This window comes from Alligator mississippiensis, chromosome 3 (assembly GCF_030867095.1).
Source record: "Alligator mississippiensis isolate rAllMis1 chromosome 3, rAllMis1, whole genome shotgun sequence".
Lineage (NCBI taxonomy): Eukaryota > Metazoa > Chordata > Crocodylia > Alligatoridae > Alligator > Alligator mississippiensis.
The window spans coordinates 268,675,272-268,698,252 of NC_081826.1; the positions used below are offsets into that span (position 1 = coordinate 268,675,272).

General features: G+C 41.1%; 1 protein-coding gene across 2 annotated transcripts in view; it reads right to left on the reverse strand.

Annotated features, from left to right (window-relative positions):
* Nucleotides 1–22,981, reverse strand: part of MTREX (Mtr4 exosome RNA helicase) — a 94,228-nt gene that overhangs the window by 46,067 nt on the left and 25,180 nt on the right. For both annotated transcript variants that reach the window (XM_059725177.1, XM_006267305.4), the window contains exon 16: nt 1,289–1,439. In XM_059725177.1, the coding sequence (XP_059581160.1) occupies nt 1,289–1,439 (151 nt within the window). The remainder of the gene's footprint in view (nt 1–1,288; nt 1,440–22,981) is intronic.

Consider the following 22,981-nt stretch of genomic DNA (forward strand, 5'->3'; position numbering starts at 1 on the left):
TGCCTCCTGATGTCTAGCTTGAATCTACTCTCAGTCAACTTATAGCTGTTATTCCTTGTTACTCCCGGTAGTGCTCGGGGGAACAGGGACTCTCCCACTGCCTGGTGGTCCCCCTTGGCAAGTTCATAGGCGGACACCAGATCCCCTCTCAGCCTTCTTTTGTGAAGGCTGAACAGGTTCAGGTCCCGCAGCCTCTCCTCATAGGGCCTACCCTGCTGCCTCTTGATCATGCGAGTGGATGCAATGTATGCTGTCCAACATCCCCTCCCAGAGATGTAACTAGTAGGGCTTGTGCCCTGGGACAGCGTTTCTCAACCCTGGCAGGCACACTCATTTCCTCCTCTGGGTCCCTTCCACCTGCTGTGGTGGAGCTGGTCCAGCTTGTTTGTCTTCTCTGCCATGCTCCATGCATTTCTCTGCACATCCTTTGCAATACCCAAGCTGCCAACTGGGCATTCCCTGACATGTGCCAAGGGCTGTTCTTACAACCCCTACAGTAAGACACACACAGCAGGAAGAGGGGACCCCTAGGGGTTGTGAGTACCTCCCGGATTTGGGAAACGCTGGCCCAGGGCACAAGCAGGCAGAGGGAGCCTGGGGGTACCCCCCTATAAATCAGCACTATGGGCCTGTGACCCCTTTGCCCTTCTCTGCTACATCACCTCCTGTCAGGCTGGGCTGTAGTGGGGCACCTCCTCCTATAGTAGCCGCTTCCAGGTGCTGGGGCACTTTAATTTGGCAGGGGCACCAGCAGTGGTGCAGCATGCTTGAAAGGGTCTTTTAGCACCCTGGATAAGAATCTGTGATTTAGACACTATATGCTTTGGTTTTAATTTAGACACTGAATTAAACTTGACAGCTTATATCAATGTTTTTTATCCAGGTTTTTAAATATGAAACAAAGAACCATGAGATGTACTTGTCTTCACCTCTCAGGAGCCCCAGGAGTCTTATCTATTGTTTGGTCCTCTTCCACACATTTATGACACATCTGTCTTATTTAGAGGAGAATGGACCCTCCTTAGACAATCAATATTGTTTAACATGGCTCAGGTGTTAATTATAGAACAGAAAAAGGAACCTCTCCCTGCAAATTAAGAAAAACCCTCTCAATAAGTCTCTCCCCCTCAACAACAAAATCCTAAGCATTCCAAGGACTTTGTTGATAGGGAAAGAAAATTTCAGTTGGACTTTCATTACAAACATTACAGTACTTTAACTAACTGTACAGTTAAAACAAACTTTATACAAATCATCATGAAGCTGTGTATAACACAATAATACTTACTCTCTACTACTCCTGGAATAGCTCTGTAGTGTTGAAATTGATAAAAGGATTTTTCTAACATGTATTCAGGGTTAATCTCCTCTACTCGCAGCAAGTTCAATACCATGTTGTACGTCAAATGAAAAGCACTGTTTAGAGGATCCGCTGAACCCTAAAAAACCCCAAAACCCCACCCAATGTAGCATTAGTCACCAAACAAGGAAAATAATATAATGTAACGAGGTGTTTCACAGGAAAGATTTTTACCCTAATGCTTAACATAACCGATTTGGAAGAAAACTTTATAAATTCTCTAATATATGTTACATTTCGTATTTGATCTTAACTAACAGAATTTGCCAAGGCATGTAAAACACACCCAAGGAATGTACATTATCCCCGAGACAGGCAAGTGATGTTAAGACAGCAGGAGGTAGATCGAATACGTAAACTCCCTGAAACTCAGGAGAATCTGTATGAAAAGTTATACCACATTTTTTTTTTTTTTTAAGTATGCATATGCCCTTTCCCCCTATTTCTGCTACACATTTGTAACTATTTATCTTAAGCCTGAACCAGACCCTGCATTGTATAGTCAGTTATGATACTAGGCATCATATTAGGCTTGTAAGAATTAATTTCTATAATGAAGGACAGGACCTTTTAGATCCAAGACATGTTTGTGCTATGTGGAATGCCTGTAAAAGAGTAGCTCTTTGTAAAAGAGTAGCTAGAAGCTATATTTGCTTATACACCTACACATTAACCTCTATACAACTGAAATAAGAGGTTATTTGACCTGACACTGACCCGTCTGTGAAAGAAAGGGATAATAAACAAAAAAAATATACTAAACCGGGGTGTCAGCCATACAGTTTATGGATGGGATGCAGCCCACAGAGGTGGATCATCCAGCCAATGGGGCTTCTCACTGTGGCTGCTAAAGCCACTCTGGGCATCACCAGCACCCAGAAGGTTAATGCTAGGGCTGCTCACCTCTGCTGTTCCTGTCACTCAATTTAAGGTTTTTGATAGCCACTGATGAAAACTGGTGGTCAGCAAGAGGAAAAGGAATGAAGGTAATCAGCCGTGGTGTTAACCCCTTGGGAGCTGGCTGTGTTGACAGTGGTTCTGGCAGCTGCGGTGAGAAGCCCTGGCCAGATGATCCACCCCAATCTGCTGACAGGGAAGATGGCTCGCCATCTTCTTTCTGTTTGATGCTGCTGCAGTAGGGGACTATATATGTGAAAACTTATAAACAATATTTCTGAAAGAAAAAAAAACACATTTTCTCCAAAAATATTCTACTCCATACTATACCACTATATATTTCTACCCACCACTTGGCTTTCCACCATGGTTCATTTTTGGAAGTTAGAACTAGAAAGCTTACATACAGGTCTGATTTGCATTCATCATTACAGTGAATCCAAGTCATGCAACATTTTCTACCACTTAGTGTTACAAGCTATTATGAATTTTTAAAACCACAAAGCACAGCTGCTGTAGGAAATGAAACAGGTCAACTGAGTATGTACCTCTGCATTCCAACTAGCCATTCTTGTAACATAAATCTAAACTTCTTACACACTTCAAGAAGAAACTGAGCAGCACAGAGTAATTCAGAAAACATCACAGAACAGTTTAAGTTATTCTTTGGCAACTTTGTGGTAGCTGTTTAATATGTTCTATTCCCATCCCATGATAAGTGAAAGATAAGATGGAGCAACTTAAACATGAATGAAACAAAACTAAATTACTGCAGAGCAGCTGATAAACAATAAGTCTTCTCATCCCTCTTAACTTGGCACAATTTGTTTACTGTACTCCAAGATACGGTCTATTTACGGTTAAAAATGAAATCCCTCTCTTCCAGATAAGATTTAATTGCTGGAAAAAGTTAAATGTTACTCAAATAATTCCCATCAATTCAACTAAACTAAAGGAAGTTAGTTTAAACATTCACATCAATAAAGCCCTGGAACTGTATATTTTATCACTGCTAATACACCTCTGCAGATTCCTTCACTTCACTACTCTTCATATTTCACCCACAATACCCATTTCCTCTAAACTGTTTGCTTCCCACCCACCTTGTTTTTTTAAATTACCTACTTCATATAGACTAGAACAGAGGTCAATGTTCAGCAGCACGGGGCTGCTTTAAGGAAGTTTACCTACTTTAATGAAACACAGGTTATTGTCCACCCCAGCCAGAACTGCAGTCACCACTCCACTCTCCAGTGCTGCTGCTTTTCCCTGCTGCCTGGGTGAAGCCTCCTTGTCCTTCCCCAAGACGCTGCAAAAGGCCTTCACCAAAGCCCCCTGGCTTTGCAGGCTAGATCTAGCCTGCAGGCTATGCATCTCCAACTGCTGGACAATACTTTTGTAATTTGTGTAACTGCAGAGTCTATAATGTGTCACCGTACAAAAAAGTAGGAAATTAGTAGGTCTGTGGGAAGTTTCAGTAGCTGATTTGATTCGGGGGAAGATTCATCCCGCTTTGGGGACCAAATCTCTGAATCCAAATCGAATTGGGAGACCAATTAAAAGCTCCGAATTGATCTGAAGCATCCGAATAGATTGGGAAAAGTTTCAGAAAAGGTTCAGCTGCTTTGGAGATTTGGCTGTAGACTGAACAGGCACCTGACACAGCTGCCTCCAGCTGATAAGTCTGTTGGGGTTGGGGGAGGGAAGGGGTGTGGGGGAGGGACTGGGGCTGGGACAAGCTGCCCAGTCAGGGCGGAGGTGCGCATTATTCAGGGAGGGGGGCAGGGGGGCGCAGGATGCAGGCACGGCAGCACTTAGAGCAGGGGCTCTGCCCTGCAGCCACTTGCCCAGTTGGGGCGGGGGGATGCAAGTGCGACTTGCTCCAGGCAGAAAGGGGCAAGTAGCAGCAGGGTATAGCTCCTGCTCCCAGTGCTGCTGTGCTCACATCCCACACCGGCTGGCAAGTGGCAGCAGGGCAGAGTCCCTGTTCCCAGTGCTGATGCGGGTGCAGCAGCGCTGGGAGTGGGGGCTATGCCCTGCTACCGCCTGGAGCGAGCTGTGCCTGCATTGCACCCCCCTGCACCAGCGGGGCAAGTGGCAGCAGGGCATAGCCCCCACGGCTCCCCACACCAGGTCAGAGGCAAGTACAGCCAGAGGAGCCATGGGAGAAGCCCCTATGGCTGCCCTGCCCAGCCCCAGCCTAGTCCCAGCACTTAAAAAAAAAAAAAAAAAGAAAAAAAAAGGACCGCATTCACCAGGTGCAACAGCAGTGACTGGAGTTTCTGAAGGCTTACGGAAGAGCCGACCCCGCCAGCATGTGGCAGTGGGGATTGCCCCCCCACCCCACACAGCAGTTGCCCCATGGTGCGGGTGCAACACGGCTTGAAAGAGCGCTGTGCGCTATCTGGGAGCTGGAGCCACTGGGGCCGAGCGATGCCAGGCTTCGGGTCACTGCTGGAGCCACCCCAGCTCCCCGACAGCATGCAGTGCGCCCAGCCTAGCCACGCTGCACCCGTGTGATGCGATAGCTGCTGCATGGGCGCTAAACGGGGGTTGGGGGGAGGTAATCCCTGCTGGCCTTCGCTGCCCAGGGTAGGCTCTGCCTCAAACCCTTAGAGGCCCCAATTCCTGCTCCCAGAGCCCACAAGTGCAGGCTTCTTCTTCTTCTTTTTTTAAAGCACCAGGAATAGGCTGAGGCTGGGCGGGGGATGCGGCTGCGGAGGGAAGCCATGAGGGCTTCTCCCGCAGCTCCCCACTGCCTGGGGAGAGGCAGGCACAGCCAGAGGAGCCACGGGAGAACCTGCAGTCACCTCGCTGTGCCCACCTCGCCCTGGGTGGTCCGAATATCCAATTCTGATTTGCCCAAATTGAATTGAGACAGTGATTCGAATCACTGAATGGAATCACTGTCCTCTGAATCGAATGAATCCAAATCGAAATCGAATACTTACCTATTCTCACAGGCCTAGAAATTAGCTCTGGAATAGTTAAGTTTGCATTAAACTTGTGTGACATTTATGTGCTTGTACTCGATTGTGCAAATCAGGAGTGCGCTGCAATTTGTTATATGCTGAACAAAAAGGGGGTTTATTACAGGAGGTAGATTCCCATCCCCCAAATTCTTTCCTTCCCCCAGTTAAGAACAGGAGACAGAAAGAAGAAAAATGTAAGAATCTGGTGTTAAAATAACTACTCTTATCAGCAGCAAATATTCATTTTCCTTCTTTTTGAAGGAAGAAGGGGTACCTTACACTAATATGAAAAACAGCCACACTCAAATTTGCAATGGTACTTGGAATGACAGATAGGTAAAAGTATACTCATTTAGCAAGATAGACTGTATGTATTACCTTTTTACAAGTGATCAGCATCTACATAGAACACAGCACTGCTGAAAAAGGTAACGCTTCCATTTCATTCAAATGGATACAAGCCATCATCAAATTAACACACTCAGGATGACAGATTACCAATACTGCTAAATTTAACAGGAGGAGCTAAGCCTTTCTAAACTGTGCATTACAATGCAACTCGAAACCACATTATTTTCCTACTTCTCATGTTAAGTTTTTTAAAAACTAAATAAGTGAAAATAAGTATATATAACTATTTCTGGATCTCTTGATATACCCATACAGATGATCGTTTCCTTCTACTATTTATTACAGAAGTGATATATTCATTCTGGCATGCTTCAAGACAACTCTAAAGGATCTTTTACACTCTTTTTTATTAATTTCCTTTGTAAGATATTATTTTACTTGCACACTTTTCAGGACCATACAGGATAGTGAGTTAAATTTTACTTTTTGGGGATCAAATTGGACAGTATACACTAGGGAGATTGACTACTATGTTTTTAAAAGTACTGCCTGTTAAAGCATGAAGTATGAGCTTAAAAAATCTGTAGTGTGCTAAGTAAGTGCTTTGAGACGTTATTTCAACCAGACGTACATGTCAGTAGTTTTATAATTTTATGTCTAAACACTTTGACCTCTGATGAACTAGAGCATAACTCTCAGATTGAAAGATAGGTTTTATATGGGTACACAAAGCAAATTAGATGCTTTCAAGTCTCTTCCTCCCTCCCCCCAAAACTGCTTCATTTTATTGACTTGTATGCTGTGCATTAAAATTACATTTAAATGATGCAGTTCAGCTCATTTCAGAATGTTAATCAAGAAAAACAATCAAGATCAATTCAGCAAAGTATTTAGGCATTTGCTAATCAGGACCTTAATGCTGTTATTCCAAAACCAGATAATTTAACATTGAACACAAGCTAATATTAAACTTAAACAGTAATAGTAAGTAACAATTAGTTTAACATGGTCCTTTACAGAGCCTCAAAACAGCTGACATCTAAAATTTTGTATTCAAAGGATCACATGTAAAAGAGAAGTTATTGCATCTAAAACTGCTGAACATTTTATGTATTATGACAAGGATGAAGTGTATAAGGTCATTCCATCCAGGAAGAGCACACAGCAACTGCTGAAGCTTCCTTAGCCTGACGAATGGTTTTTGAACCCGAAAGCTTGCTTAAGAACTATTCCCCAACCATTTGGGTTGGTCTAATGAAAGATATCAAATTCACCCAAGGAATCTTGTCTGCCTAAGGTCAGTAATATCTTTGGGTCTGTATTCTGAGATGTAATCTTGTTCCTCTAGATATGTAAGGCAGGCTTGGATGCCATTCTGGTGTGGGATGTTGGTATATAGGCTGGTTATGTCCATGGTGGCTAGGAGGGTGTTGCTGGGAAGGTGGTCTATGTTTTTAAGTTTCCACAGAAAGTCTGTAGTGTCTTGGACAAAACTTGCTCTGCAGGTGACAAGCAGTATTAGGATTGATTCAATGAAACCTGATATTTCTTCAGTTAGGGTCCCATGGTTGGATATGATAGGTCTGCCAGGGTTCCCTTATTTGTGGATTTTAGGGAGCATGTAAAAAGTCCTTGGGTTGGGTAGTGGGGGGAATCAAGGTCTGTAGTTTTTCTTGTAGTCCTGTTGGAAATGATTTGATGGTACTGTTGAGTTTCTTGGTGAAAAGGGGAGTAGGATCTTCTTGTAGTATACAGCCAAGCCCTCAGATACCACCGAATTTGCACTGAAGAGAACACCCGGGATTGCCACCTCACTAATCTTAAAAAGGCTTTCACCCAACAAGGACACTCCTCCATAGAGAGAGATCACACGTTTGAAAGAGCCACCTGGATACCATGTGAAGAACTGCTGCATTACAGAAGAAAACCCCCCACAAATTGCACACCGCTGGTTATGACCTATCACCCCTCCCTTGAACCTGTATGGAAAATCCTCAAACAATTGCAACCCATACTAGAAAGAGACCCTATTCTTATAGAGATCTTCCCAGAACCACCCATCCTAGCTTTCAAAAAAGCACCGAACCTCGCCAACCTCATCACCAGAAGCAAACTTCCTCAGGCCCAGAACATACCAAATGGATCCAGACCATGCCACGATAAGAAATGCAAAACCTGCCAACACATCTCCATCACCCCCACTATCACTACATCCCACAACAGAGCCATCAGCATTCCTGGATCTTACAGCTACACCTCCGGAAATGTAATATATCTCATCCAATGCACCAAATGCCCTGATGGAAAATACGTAGGAGAGACCAAACAACAACTGCACACCAGCATGAACACACACTGGAAATCTGTCAAAGACAGGAATACCCAATTACTGGTGGGGACACATTTCTCACAAGAAAACCACTCTCCCTCCAATCTCTCAGTCCTGATCCTCAAAGGAAACTTACAAAACACTTCCCAGAGACAAGCCTATGAACTTCACTTCATCAACCTCCTGGATACTAAAAATCATGGACTAAATATAGACTTTGGATTTATGACACATTACAACCTGCCTGACAGCTGACTTACCATGTGCTTCTCCATTATTCATCCCCCTTCTCTCCTTGCCACCCAGCCTGTGTTTCACCCATTGACTCCTCAATCTACATTTTCACTGACTGCCTGACTTGTATGCATACCAGCCCAGCCTCTGGCTTCTTTACTTTTCATTCCATCCAGGAACAGCACACACCAACTGCTGAAACTTACTTAGCCTGACGAAGGGTTTTTGAACCCGAAAGCTTGCTTAAAAATCGTTCTCCAACTATTTAGTTGGTCTAATAAAAGATATCAGATTCACCCAAAGAACCTTGTCTGCCTATGTCCTTAGACCAATACGGCTACAGCCTACACCCATGTATTATGTTCAGCATTTACTTTATCATGTTCAGCACGGACATTTTATCTCATGTATCATTATATCTCATACAGCCACACCAGACATTTGTTGATTTAAATCAGAAGTAGGCGGGCCCCTTAATGAGATCAAAACCTTTGCTATGAACCCCAAAAGATAGACACTTAAAAAGCCTTTCAAAACACAGCATTAGTTATTGCCATTCCATGGGAGAAATAGCCTACCCTCAGTCACAAGACAAGTAAAGTTTATGTAACAAGGTTTTTGGAACATATTTGGGTGAAGACAGCACATATAACCAATAGGGAACAATTTAAAACATGAGCAAGTAAAATCTGTCAATATTCTCCCTTCTAAACCTAAACAGTCATTTCATTTTATTAACAATAAACTGGGACCAGGTTGTACTGGTACCTATACAGTTTTCCTTTAGGAAACATATTAGCTTTGTGATGTGCAGAGCAGGGCACACTTCTCAAATTAGAAGATAAACCATGTATTTAAAATTAACTAACTATATTCAACTCTACCACAATGGTTGACACCATGAGAGACAAGTCAACATGCACAATGTCAAAAGCATGGAAGTCCAGAGACAAGAGATTGCAAGTTCTAAAGTGAAGAGAGAAGCTGAAGCTCTTACACACATCTCCTTTCTAAAGTGGCAAATTGAACCAAAGGGCTGAAGATCCACAATGTCAGTGCCATTAAATAAGCAGTGTGGACACGCTGTTGTGGATTCACTCTGCCCACAATGTCCCATCTTCTGTTCTAAACACTCCTCTTACATTGTAGCAGAGAAATGAGAAGTGGCATAGTGAATGGCTACTGGCTGTAATAAAACATTGCTCATCCACACTAAATTTCTGTCCCCTGTTGTAAACTGTCCACTGGGAATTCCAAGATAAGCAACTACATCAAGAATAAATAGAGACTCTCTATCTCTTATAATCCCCTAGAAATAGGAAACAAGGCAACCAAAAGCCCTACCAAATTTACTGCCCTGCTCAGAGAATTAAATACCACTTCTGTCTTACATCATTAAAGATTTAACTTTGTTCTAACTTGGCAACAGTGTGTACCATGTAAAAGAAATAACTTCATCTGTAACAAATAAACCTGAATTAAAACCAAACCAAACAAAACCCAACCCAAACAAATTTAAGACAAGGAAACAAACCACAGTACTAGCATTAGGAGTAGAAAATGTTAAGAAGCATCGAGCACCTCCCACATTTGCTTTATAGGCTTTTTCAAATTATTATGGGTTGGGGCAGGGAGTAATTTTTTGGACAGAGATATAGAACAGATTTGTATTTAATCTACACTTTTGGAGCAACATTTGAAACGGCAATAATTTGAGTTTTATGATCAATAACCAGTGTTTTATGATTTGAAGACAAAGTCATGCATTTTAATTCATGCATTACTTTGGAATGACTAGAAAGTGCATATGAACGAATGAATCATGTTCTGGCTAGAAACACATGTAGTTTCTTTTCTCTCTCTCAAGTGCTCTTATCTTCAAGTTTGGGAATTTTCTGTTTTATCTCCACTATTTGGGGGACAGCCTTACGCTCCCCTAGATCCTAGATCAGAAGCGATTAAAGGACTAAGTCCTACCCAACAAATAAAACCTTTTTTTTTTTAACTGATCATTGTATAACCGATTCAAAATAACATACTATCTCTATGCTAAATTAAACGAAATGGCTGAGAGACACAATGCAGTCTTGTTTAAATAATCCTGACATGCAAATTTTAAGAGTACAAAAATATTTCTAGTTAAAAAAAATATCAAGCTACCATTTATGATAGTTTCTTGAAACACTGAATTAATAATTATGCCCCTATTTGTAGGGCTGCTCATGACAGCTTGGTTGCAGACACAAACTTAAGAAGTTTTATAAAAGGAACGTGTTAGCTTTCAAACCTGCCTACCTTGTTGCTAACATGGGTTTGATGCCAATTTTAATGGGATGAATTCCCATATAGAATGAAGATTTTTTTTAAGTGATCATATATAATGATCAAAGTTTGCCCATCAGTGGAAAATTAGAGACTTTTCCACTAATGCATGCAACTTTAAATACATTTAATATTATAAATGACAGGTAAAGGAACATCTGAACACTGTAACAGCAACCAGTGAACACCAACTGTTAGAATATTAGTTCAGAAGTTTTCTTGCTACAAAACTTTAATCACCCAATATTTGCAGCAGAAAGTTACAGACAGTTGTGCTGTCACAGTCTGAGAAGACAAGAAATTCAGGGGAAGTTTCTCGCCTATGCTACGGACAGCTAAACACATGTAAAGCACAGGCTGGAGGCTCTGACAACCCATTTCTTGACTGGAGGCACAGGTGAAGCTGGTGGGTTTTTTTTGGAAAGCAAATAGTGTGGATTATTAGGACAACAGGATGATTGGGGAACAGCAGCTCTCGGGCATTCTTCTCATGGGGCTGGCAGATATTGAGGGGCATTAAAAGGTTAAAGGTTTCTATCCCAGCCTGTTAACATTCCACACAGCATATCGTATCCAAGCTTACTTCCATTCAGGAGTTTCATTTTAGGAGTCTCTCTTTAGGCCACACCCTAGATTAACAGGGTACAAATTTTTAGGTTCACATACCACTTCCTTAAAAATGCTCTGAAGTGAATGGATGGACCATCAAGTCTAAATACCACAAATCATACATTTACCAAACTGGGGCCTCAATCCTTTAAATGAAGTTTCACACTCACCTCTCCCGTATTCAAATTGGAGTAAGTCACCTGCCCCCATAAAACAGACTCCTTCCTTACATAGGTGTTTTAGGAGGGAGACTATTTTAGGCTCTTTGTACACAGTGAGAACACCCCCCAGCAACTATGCTAGCCTCAACTAATAAAAGCTTAGGACAAAAGCTCTGACAATACTGTGACCACCCAAGAGTAAACTGATACCTTACCAGCAAGATGACAAATAAAGATGCACTCTTACACTTTATTACAATACTAACTGTCTATGGAAGACACAAGACAATGTACCCCGCCTTGCCCTAAGTCAAATAAATGCAGAAACTATACAGGACCAAAGGATTTATTTCCAGGAACACCTTCAAGAGAAATATTGTCTTTCAAAAACAACCACTTGCTATGTCTTCAAAAAGCTTGGTTATGTTAACTGCAATTCTAAAAAAATAATGACTTTCTGAGATTGGAATTTCTTTTTGTCTTTATTTTTTAAATCAATCACATCAGTAGTACCACATCATGGGTTTTTTTATGTTTATGTCTTGAACATAGTGGTATTCACTAATACTCAAAGCTTTGCTGATGAAAATGGCTCAGCTCAGAACACTGAAGCATAAAATGATTTGCCACAAGAACAGTACAGTCAAACAATTTAATCTGCAATGCACCGTACTGTGTCACTATCAGTCTAATGGTCTGCAATGGTGACTATCAGTGTAACAACTGATCCTCAAATTGGGCATCTTTAGTTGGAGCTTCTGGTTTTAAAAAAATGGGAGGCTTTTACCTCACCCACGCTGCAAGAGGTGTTGCTCCTGCATTATAGCACCGAGACAACCTGCCCATTGCCACCAAAGCTCAGGGCTCATTGCTGTCTCATCACTTTTTTCCTCAAACATTTGAAGAAAAAAAGGAAGAAACAGAATCAAGACGTCACACTTTCTCCCTTTGAGCCAGGTCAAACTGACACACAGCTTCTTCCAGTAAAGCATGGTTTGGTTTGGTTTTATTTTAACATCTGTAAGCAGCCATAGTGTCAGCAAACAGTCATGCAAGATCCCTGAAGCTCCAGTGTTTGCTGCTGCTTTTAGTTCAATCCAATCAGCTGCAAAGAACTACTGACCAGCTCCAGCTGGATGGAGGAACAGTGCCCTCTGAATTAAAGTCTGCAGTAATCAGCAGAGGGACTCAGCCTTACTCAGCAACTGGCTGTAAACTCAGCAGATTGTGAACAACCCTGATATGATGTATGCTCTACACCATAAGCAAGTAAATCAACATCAAAACAAAAACAGGCAGCTCCCTTGAGCTACATACTATCTCCCATACTAAAAACAAAATTTTAGCAGCTTTCAGAACAGCAACTGGACATTTTATAAGTCTAGCAGAAACATCCTGGGTTGTATTATCAAGGATTATTAAATCCTCAACAAACCAAGCATAGCCACTAAAATGGCAAATTAAAAAAATTCCCCTCTATTCCTTCTTCTTTAGCATCTGGGCCAGCCACTGACAACCAAGAGATACTAGTAGATGAATGGTCCAATCTGTATTACTACTTCCCTATAGTGAATATTAAAACAGACCGTGTTTAGCTCCTAATAGTCCACAGTAGACAAAACATGGCAAAAAGGTCATATTAAGAGTTTACAGGTTTCAAAACACACACCACATAGAAATAATAATAATAAAAAATAGTATACTCCTTAAACAAGAGAAAAATACAGCAACTGAGGTAAAATTACCTCTAGTAGACCACAACCTTCCTTAACTTCCCTCCCCCCTCAAATAGCAAGTCTTTTTCACTCTCTGTCCTTATTTATCCTTATTAGTTGCCACTGAAAAACTTATAATTGGCCAGGTCTACCACACATCATTTAGGTCTTGTTACTTGAAGTACACTGAATACCTGGGCACATGAGAGGATCATAAGAGCTTTCCATCAGCAGCCTCACCATTATAGTCACTATTATCAGTCACATGAACATAAATTTCTGGGTGCCATCATACTATTGGACCCTTTAACTTAATCCTGAATGTGCTCTGATGTCACCAGATAAGGAAAAGGCTGTGTTCTGATCAAACCCTGAGCACTAATATACACTTTTCATAACTACTTGCTTCCCAAAACTAATTCTCTTCTTCTGCCCAGCTAGATTGAAGCAATTTATATCAAAGGGATTTAGATCACCAGTGTTACTAATGATTTAAACAGGCAAGCCAGACTTGGCTTAAACCAGGGATGGCTAAACTGCAGCACAGGTGCCACAAGTGGATTGGGCAGCCTTGTCTGTTGTATGCAGCAGATCTAGGAGGAAATACAGCACAGCAACAGACAGGGCAGGGAGCAGAAAACAGAGTAGACAACCAGGCCAGGAACACAGACGAGGGAGCAGAAAGCAGAGCAGCAGATTAGGCAGAGGAAGAAGAGCAGAGGGAGGTCTAAGCCTAATTTGTGGCACACTTCCTACTGGTTTAAACCATCAATTTTAATATCTTGCCCTGATAATATTTTCCTGAAGAGAAGTCAATATGTTCAACATAAAAATCCATTTATAACTAAAAATAGCATTTTTCTAACTAGGAGGATTATACCTATACATGTACATTTATGCATTTTATAGTTTTACATATATTTTTGGCAGGGTCTTAATTATTTGGGCTCTTAGTTTCTGATTATGCTAAAAATGGTTAACTAGTTAAGAGATTTGATGTGTTTATAATTTACAGAACTTCACTCCTTAATTTTTCTTCAGTATGATTTTATTAAACTAGAAGTGTAGACCTTATTATAACTGGAAATTCCTCTGATTTTTGTTTTTATTTATTTTGCTTTTCTTTCCCATATTTAATTTTAGTTTGAAAAAACAAAGTATCTAGAATCTTACTTGGTCATGGTTAAAACAGTCTATAACAACATCCCAAACCCAGATCATTATTTAAAGCTTAGGGTCAGAAGTAAAAAAACCCCCAAAACTTTAAAATCATGGCCTTGATTCACAAACTTAGTTATTTTGTGCCTAATCTTAAACAACTGCACAGCCCCTAATGTGCCTAATTTTAAACAATTGCACAGCCTCACTGACATTAACAAACACTCAGTTCTTCAGTATAAGAAAACTTCGTTCTTCACTTAGTTCTTCGTTATAAGAAAAAGACAGCGAACCACTTGAAAATTGCTAAGGGTCCTGGCAGACCACTTAATAAACCTTTTTTTGTTCTATAAATCAAAGCACACAACTCATATTTTAATACCAGTAGCCTTACCTTACAAGTACAGATGTTCTCGATTGTTCCGCAACCTTTCTGCGGACCACCTGAACGGTGCTCGTGGACCAGTGGTGGTCTGCGGACCACAGTTTGAGAACCTCTGCATTAAGAACTTTATTAAGCCATCCAAACTCATGTGGCTCAGCAAAGCTTTGAATAGCCACCAAAACAATGGTGATGCCTTCTCAGCTTCCCCACTGCCCTCCCCTGATGATATTCATGTCTTTGGCAGGTCAAGCCCTTCAGTAAACTGGGGTCTGCTATATTTATTAAAGTCTGCCAACACATGTGGGCCCTTGATTTATATCTGAATGAGCTGCTGTCAAACCAGGCTAGAAGACTGCAATTAAGTCAGCATGCTCAGTTGATGTTTAGAAACAGAGTGCATGCAGCTGGAACGGATCTACTTTGGCAGCCTCACTTTTAAGTCTTCACTCTGTCTCATACATGGTTCTCTCTCAAGCAGTGAGAGCAAACAGGGAATTATTATCCACCTTTTGCTCAGGAATATGGGGATAAACAAACTGAAATATTAATTCTGTTTTGTAAGCACCCTTAAACAATCAGGGGAAAATGGAAGGGCAAGGATATTAACAGAAACAAATCATGGAATCTTTAAAATATGTCAGGTATGATGTGGTATTCAAGTTTCAATTTAGTTTTTTGTATTTTGCTTATAAAAACATTCTTTATGGATTCTTCACCACTAGACAAGTCTTCCCTTCCTGAACTTAAGTGCTAGGTAGTTTTGTTGTAAGCCAGTAAACATTAAACCTTACTACTTTGCCTATCCCTTCACAACCACTGCTAAAAGGAAGGTGAAACATGTTATCAGACTCTTCTTTTACAGTAGTCATGTACAAAAATGAGGGCCAAAGACACTGTTTTCAAAAGTCTGTGTTGAAGCTTTAATCCTAGGCTGTTTTTCTAATGAGATGGTAAAGATCCCAGTAAAATTATGACAACTTTAGACATTATTTTGTAAGTGGGGGAGGAGAGGAAAGAAACTTTGAAAGGAGCAACCACAGTGTAATTAAATGAATCTTCTTACCCAAAAGAAATTCCTTTTCATTTGGGGAATTTTTTTCCCTATAAATTACCAGTTATCCCAGGATTCTTATCTGAACAAAGCTATGTCTCTTTAAAACTGACATTATTTTAAATAAGCAGATATTTTAACAAGAGATTAAGTAAGATTTTACAACTATAACCTGATTTTTCCAAACTTGCACGTAACCTAGATAACAAAGTAAAGATAGCAGCTCTTGCCCTACTTCATTTGAAAAATTTCTAAAAATACTGTTGTATTTATTTTACTCAATTTTAAAATCATGCATGTATTGAATGCACCAATGAATATAAGTAGTGATGATCAGATGCTTTAGAAGAACAAGAACCACAAAGACTTTCCCATATTGGAAGTTTTTTTAAAAATCACTTTAATTACATGATCTGCTTATGCAATTTATGAAAGTTTCTATATTTTTTTTATTCAAGGAAATAATATATGGATATTTTTATCTATACACATCTTACACACACAGAGGCAAGTTAGTTATTGGCAACAACATTTTACACCAGTCAGTTTTGGAGGTTATGTTTAGATGAAATGCATTTCCTTTTACTAGTGTTAAATTCATCATCATTCCATTTAATTATCTATTTATTTCTTGAATTATGAAAAAGAAAAATATAAAAGCACCTAATTTACCATTTCTATACCATTTGTTATATTATCTCTTCTTCTACTCTTCACTAAATAGTTCAGATCTTTTACTGTATAGCTTATAATTGCTTTAGAAATACACATACCGTTCTCCTTCTCTATATTCATTAAAATATAGGACTTGCCTCCCACATTAGAATCCCTGATACCACAGGGATTTATAGAACAAAAAAAGGTTTAAGTGGTCCACTGAAACCCTTAGCAATTTTCAAGTGGTCCACTGTCTTTTTCTTATAATGAAGAACTAAGTGAAGAACAAATACCACATTTAGTTCCCTGATACAATTTAGCCATATAATCCCTTTTATAATCTGATCAAGTTCCACCTTAAAACTAGTGAGGTGTTTTGCCCCAGCTACTGGTTTAGGAAAGCTGTTCCAAAACCTAGCTCTTCACCTGGTTGGAAAACACCTTTTACATTCCAACCTAAATATATTTATGACTAACTTATACCCATTTGTTCTTATGCAAATATTATCTTTAGCTTAAATGGCTCTTTCCCCTGCTTCACAGAAGGGAAAAAAGCTCTTAGCCTAGTTGCTCCTGTTCACAAGAAGTTATTATGGGTAGTAGATTACAAAACAATTCAATCAGCTATTAGGTAGAAGCACCAAAAAGCCCCGGCTGAAGTGCCCAATCTATACAGATGTTGGGCAAAATGGGTCAAACTGATGTGCTCTCCCTTTTGGTAAAGTGCTGGTTTTTTTGCACCCTCCCAGCAGCCAGAAGTCTAATGTAGAAGTACTGACTCCCAGCAGCCTTAAGCTATGTAGAAGCACTGACCTGTATGCTTTCAAATGCAACTCCTATGCAAGGAAGATTCAGTGCACAATGATACAACAAGGGATCTGTACGTTATGAGTAGGATAGAGAGAAAAGGATTCAATTAAACAAGGTTTCTGCCCTCCACACTTGGCTGTACTAAGCTGTTAGTTTAATAACATAGAAAAAGACTAGATAGATTTCTGGGCAGCATACAGGAAAACCCAGAGCTGCCAACTCAATAAATGAAGGGTCTGCCAAGGAGCCAGATGGAGCCAGTGGCATACCTCCTGCAGCTTGGCACTACAGCTCACTACATTCCACACAAAGAAGACAAGGAAAGTATAACTGTGTATTTTATCTGGCTGAATTTTAAAATAAAGATGGTTTCTTTCAATTTTGCAATGCATATAATTTTCCCCATTAACAAGCTTGTAGATATAAAGCACTAATACAGTCAACCTTGAATTTCTGAGGTATGGTTACACAAAAACTTTTTATTATAAAATGATTATTTTTCCTCCTGTAATTATGTCAGGATATTCAACTTTCAGAGATGTAAAAGAGCAGCCGTGTTCATTAAAAACCCCACTGCTCTTTGGACTAGTACAACTTAATAAATGGTACGTTGGTTAAATTCCAACTCTAAAAGAAAAGTTCCTTATTTTATGCTTAAAGTAACATTGTTGTTCTCTATTAAACAATGGCTGCACTTTGCCCCAGTACCAGCTGTGTGTCTTTGCTGGATGAAGCAATGCTGTTTAGTTTGCATAACAGTTGAATTTTATAAAATGTTCTTGAATTCTTGGGATTAGTACACAAATACAAGATTATTTAGTTTATACTACTTAGGAAATTCTCCAACTCCATTGCACATATTTCGTTTTATAGATGTGTTTGTTGTCTATTTGATCAGCTACTCACTGGCCAAACAAAGTCACACAATAAACAAAACCAGCTATGTTACAAAATAATGTTATTCAGTTTAAAATACATGCTTTATGGTGTTTACCATACCGTAATGACATACTATAAAATTTGAACTTTGACAAAAATCAAAATTTGACTAAGTTGCAAGAAAAATAATGTACACTGTGTTGAAACTAATTATGCACTAGACAACTGAGATTTTTATCATTAATACAGACATTATTTCACCATAGAATCATAGAAAATTAGGGCTGGAAGAGACCCCAGGAGGTCATCTAGTCCACCCCCCTGCTCAAAGCAGGACCAGCCCCAGCTAGATCATCCCAGCCAAGGATTTGTCTAGCCTGATCTTAAGAACCTCCAAGGGTGGAGATTCCACAATCTCTTTGGATAACCTCCTCCTAGTGAGAAAGTTCTTCCTAATATTTAACCTAAACTTCCCCTGAAGCAACTTGGGACCATTGCTTCTTGTTCTGTCATCTGCCACAACAGTCTAGCTTCATCCTCTTTGGAACCCCCCTTCAGGTAGTTGGAGGCCACTATTAAATCTCCCCTCAGTCTTCTCTTCTCCAGACTAAATAAGCCCAGTTCCTTCAGCCATTTCTCAGAAGTCGTGTGCCCCAGCCTCCATATCCTTTCTGCAGTGGAGGGCCCAAAACTGGACATAGTACTCCAGAAAGGATCTCACCAGTGCCAAATAGAGGGGAATAATCACTTCCCTCAATCAGCTGGCAATGTTCCTACTGATGCAGCCCAGGATGCAGTTAGCCTTCTTGGCAACAAGGGCATGCTCTTGGCTCATGTTCAGCTTACTGTCCAATGTCAACCCCAGTTCCTTTTTTGCAGAATTGCTGTTAATCTGTCAGTTCCCAGCCTGTACCAATGTATGGGATTGTTCTGTCTTAAGTATGGGACTTTGCATTTGTCCTTACTGGATCTCATGACATTTCTTTTGGTCCAATCCTCCAATATATCTCGGTCTCTCTGAATCCTACTCTTACCTTCCAGTGTTTCTACTACTCCCCCCCACTCCAAGGCATCATCTATAAACGTACTGAGAGTGCACTCCATCCCATCTTCCAGGTTGTTAATGAAGACATTAAAACAAAATTCAGTTCAGTTCAATTACAGAAAAAAAATCCCTTAAAATGTCTCTCCATACTTTTAGGCTAATCACTTTTTGTCCTTTTTCAGAATCTGGACCGGTCAGGAGGTCTCCTGGTGTCAACAGAGCATTTCAGCTGAACAGTTAAAGCTGCAACTGCATACAAGGAAACTTTCCCAAAAATGTCAAATGTAATTGCATTCACCTTTCATATATCTTGTATTTTACTTTATTCACTGGTTAACATGTTGTTTCATTCTGTCCTGTACCTATTATAGCTTCAAATTAGAATAAAGTAAGGATTCAATATCTTATACGATCACAAAATAACGTCAAGAGAGGATCATTACTTGATTTTTCAACACAGAATGTAACTCTTAACATTAGTTGTCAGGTAAAATTTTTAGTTGAACACATACATCTAAAATTTTAGAGTAAAAAAAAAGTCTGCTCCATTGTGAAATTTCCTATTATTTCAAGTTTTTAAAAAGTAACTACTATTTATGAAAACAGGTTTTTATGCTTGCGGCACCTATCAAATTACTTTATTGTTTGTGTAACATTAAGCGCATAGTTAAGAAAACCTTCTTTCACTTGTGCTACTATTTCAAATTTTTTCAAATTCAACCTTAGCCTAAAGGTAACTTTTTTCTGAAAAGTGTGAATGAAATTAATTTACCCATCTGAGAACTGCATTGGAAAAAACATTTTCCTGCTGTACAAACCAGAAAATTGTAGGTGTCTTTCTGCTATGCCTTTATGCAACATGAAGACATCCGATCAGACTTCAGACTCTGATCCCTCCACTAGCCAATTGAGGGACATTTTACATGCACCCTAAAATCCACAAATGTCGGAACCCCAGCAAACCTATCATTTCCAATCATGGAACCATAACTGAAGAAATATCAGGTTCACTGAATCCATCCTAAAACCGCTTTTCACCCAAAGACCGAGTTTTATCTGACACACAACAGACTTTCTAAGAAAACTCAAAAACACAGACCACCTTCCCAGCAATACCCTCGTAGCCATCATGGATGTCACCAGCTTGTACACTAGCATTCCACACCAGGATGGCACCCAAGCCTCCCTCACATATCTACAAGAGTGAGATTACAACTCAGAATACAGACCTCAGGATATTACTGCATTTATGTACTTCATCCACAAACACAACTTCAGCTTCAACAACCAACACTTCCCTCCAGACCAGCACTTCCCAACTGGTGTGCCGTGGTAAGCACATCAAGCATGTCCAGGGGTGCCGCGGCATTTTGGGCTGGAGCCACATCCCCAGCCAGCCAGATGGAGAGCATGGCTCCAACTAGTGAATCAAGCACTGCACCATGCACTGCTCTACATTTGGCTGTGCGCCACCCCCCTCCCCCTGCTCCACTTTCGGCCACTCAACACCCTCCCCCTACCCCCGCATTCAGTTGGTGTGCCATGGGGTGGGAGAGGCCATGTAACTGTGTAGTGAAGAAGGTTAGGAAATGCTGCTCCAGACTATGGGCACAATTATGGGCACCAAAATGGGACTCACAATATGCCAACCTTTTTATGGCCCACCTGGAAGCAGAATTCCTCAAGAACTGCACCACGAAACCAATGCTATACCCAGGATATTTAGATGACATCATCATCTGGACCAAAACCCTGCAGTCTCTGATTGAGTTCCATAAAAAATTCAACAATCATCACCCCTCTATCAGACTATCGTTTGAATACTCAAACTCCAACATTTCCTTTTTGGACACCATAATCAATATCCAAAATGGTAAAATACAAACCACCATATACAAGAAACCTACGGACCAACGTACGTATCTACACAGAACCAGCAATCACCCTAAACGCACCAAAAAAGCTGTAATTTACAACCAAGCCCTCCAATACCACTGAATCTGCACTAAGGAGAATACCTGTGATCGCCACCTCACAAATCTCCAAAGGGCTTTCACCCAACAAGGACACTCCTCCAGAGAGATAGATTACACTTCTGAAAGAGCTACTCAGATACCACGCAAAGATTTGCTGTAGTACAAAATGAAAATCCCCACGAATTACATGCCATTACATACCATCCTTCCTTGGAACCTACACTAAAAATCCTCAAACAGTTGCAACCTATACTAGAAGAAGACCCAATTCTTACAGAGATCTTTCCAGAACCACCCATCCTAGCTTTTAAACAAACACCAAACCTCACCAACCTCATCACCAGAAGCAAACTTCCTATGATTCAAACCACACTGAGTGGATCCAAACCATGGCTGAACAAGAAATGTAAAACCTGCCAACATATCTCTGCCACTCCCACAGTAATTACATCCCACAACAAAACCATCACCATTCCTGGCTCTTACACCTGCACCTCCAAAAATGTAATATATATCTCAGTTCAGTGCACCAAATGCCCTGATGGAAAATAGGTAGGAAAAAAACAAACAACTGTGTACCAAAATGAATGCACACCGAAAATCTATCAAAGACAAAAATATCCAATTACCTGTGGGTGCACACTTCTCATAAGACAACCATTCACTCTTCAATCTCTCAGTTCTAATCCTCAAAGGGAATTTACAAAATACCCTTCGTAGACAAGCCTATGAACTTCACTTAATAAATCTACTGGATACAAAAAATTATAGACTTCATATAATACAGACATTGGATTTATGACACATTAAAACCTACTGACATCTGATTCACCAGGTACCTGCCTGAATTTACTAGGGGTGCACCAATAGAGATTTTGCGGGCTGATACTGATAGCCGATTTTTAAGGAGACATATTGGCTGACACTGATCCGAACTCTGATACAGCTGCATCCAGCTGGTAAGTCCATGGTGGTTGAAGGGGAGGGGGATGGAAGGAGCACGGGGGTGGCAGATCAACACCCCCCGTTGTGAGGGAGTGGGGCAGGAGCAGATGCTGCTCAGCTGGTTGGGGTGGGGTGCAGGACAGAGCTCATCTGGGGAAAAGGGAGTTGAGGGGGGGCAGCTCTAGCTGCTGTGTGCACCCCAGGAGGGCACAGGGGGTTGCCCCCTGAATCTACGTGGGTCAGGACAGGCTGGAGCCAGGGCTGGAGCCAGGGCTGCACTGGGCTCTTCTCATTGGGGTCTGGGCTTGGGGTGGGTGGTGGAGGCGGCACTGGGAGAGGGATATGGGGGGGGAGGGGAGGGGGCTGCAGCTACTCCAAATTTTGCTGTAGCCCCTTCATAACCCTGCCCTCCCACTATCAGCCCACAGTGGCAGCCCACCCTTCCCACACAAATCCAGGGGGCAAATGCCCCCCTCCCCCCATAGATGAGCTGTGACTCTATCCCTCTCCCCGCCCCGCCTGCGCCTGCCCCACTCCCCTCCCTCATCACAGAGGGCACTGATCTGCCCTCCCGCACTCCCCTGCCTTACCTCCACCCCCCTTCCACCACGTTGGACTTACTAGCTGCATGCAGTTCTCCAAGCTGCCGGGCTGTGCTCCTTGCTGCCTGCGTGCTGTGGCTGCATGCACACATGGGTATTTACTGGCTAAATTATAGGCCACATCAGGCTGATTTTTGATACAGCCCATTTTTTTATTTTTATATTGGTGCCGATCTGATATTGGACAAATGTATTAGTATACCTCTAGAGCTTACCCTTTACACATTTTTCACCCCCTTCTACCTTGGAGAACTCAATACTACAGCAGTTTCCCCTGCTTATCTTTTGCGTTCCTTCACTCATCATTTCCTCCTCCCTTCTCTACTCATTGTTTTCCAAACTTCCACCTATTTACATTTTCACTGACCTTCTGTTACACTTTTAGCTTCTTTCTTACCTTGGAGATCTTGGAAGAACAGCAGAGTCTCCCAATGCCTGAAGAAGGGTACTTGTACCCAAAAGCTTGGAAAGAACTTTTTTCCAACTACTCTGTTGGTCTAATAAAAGATACTACATCTACTCA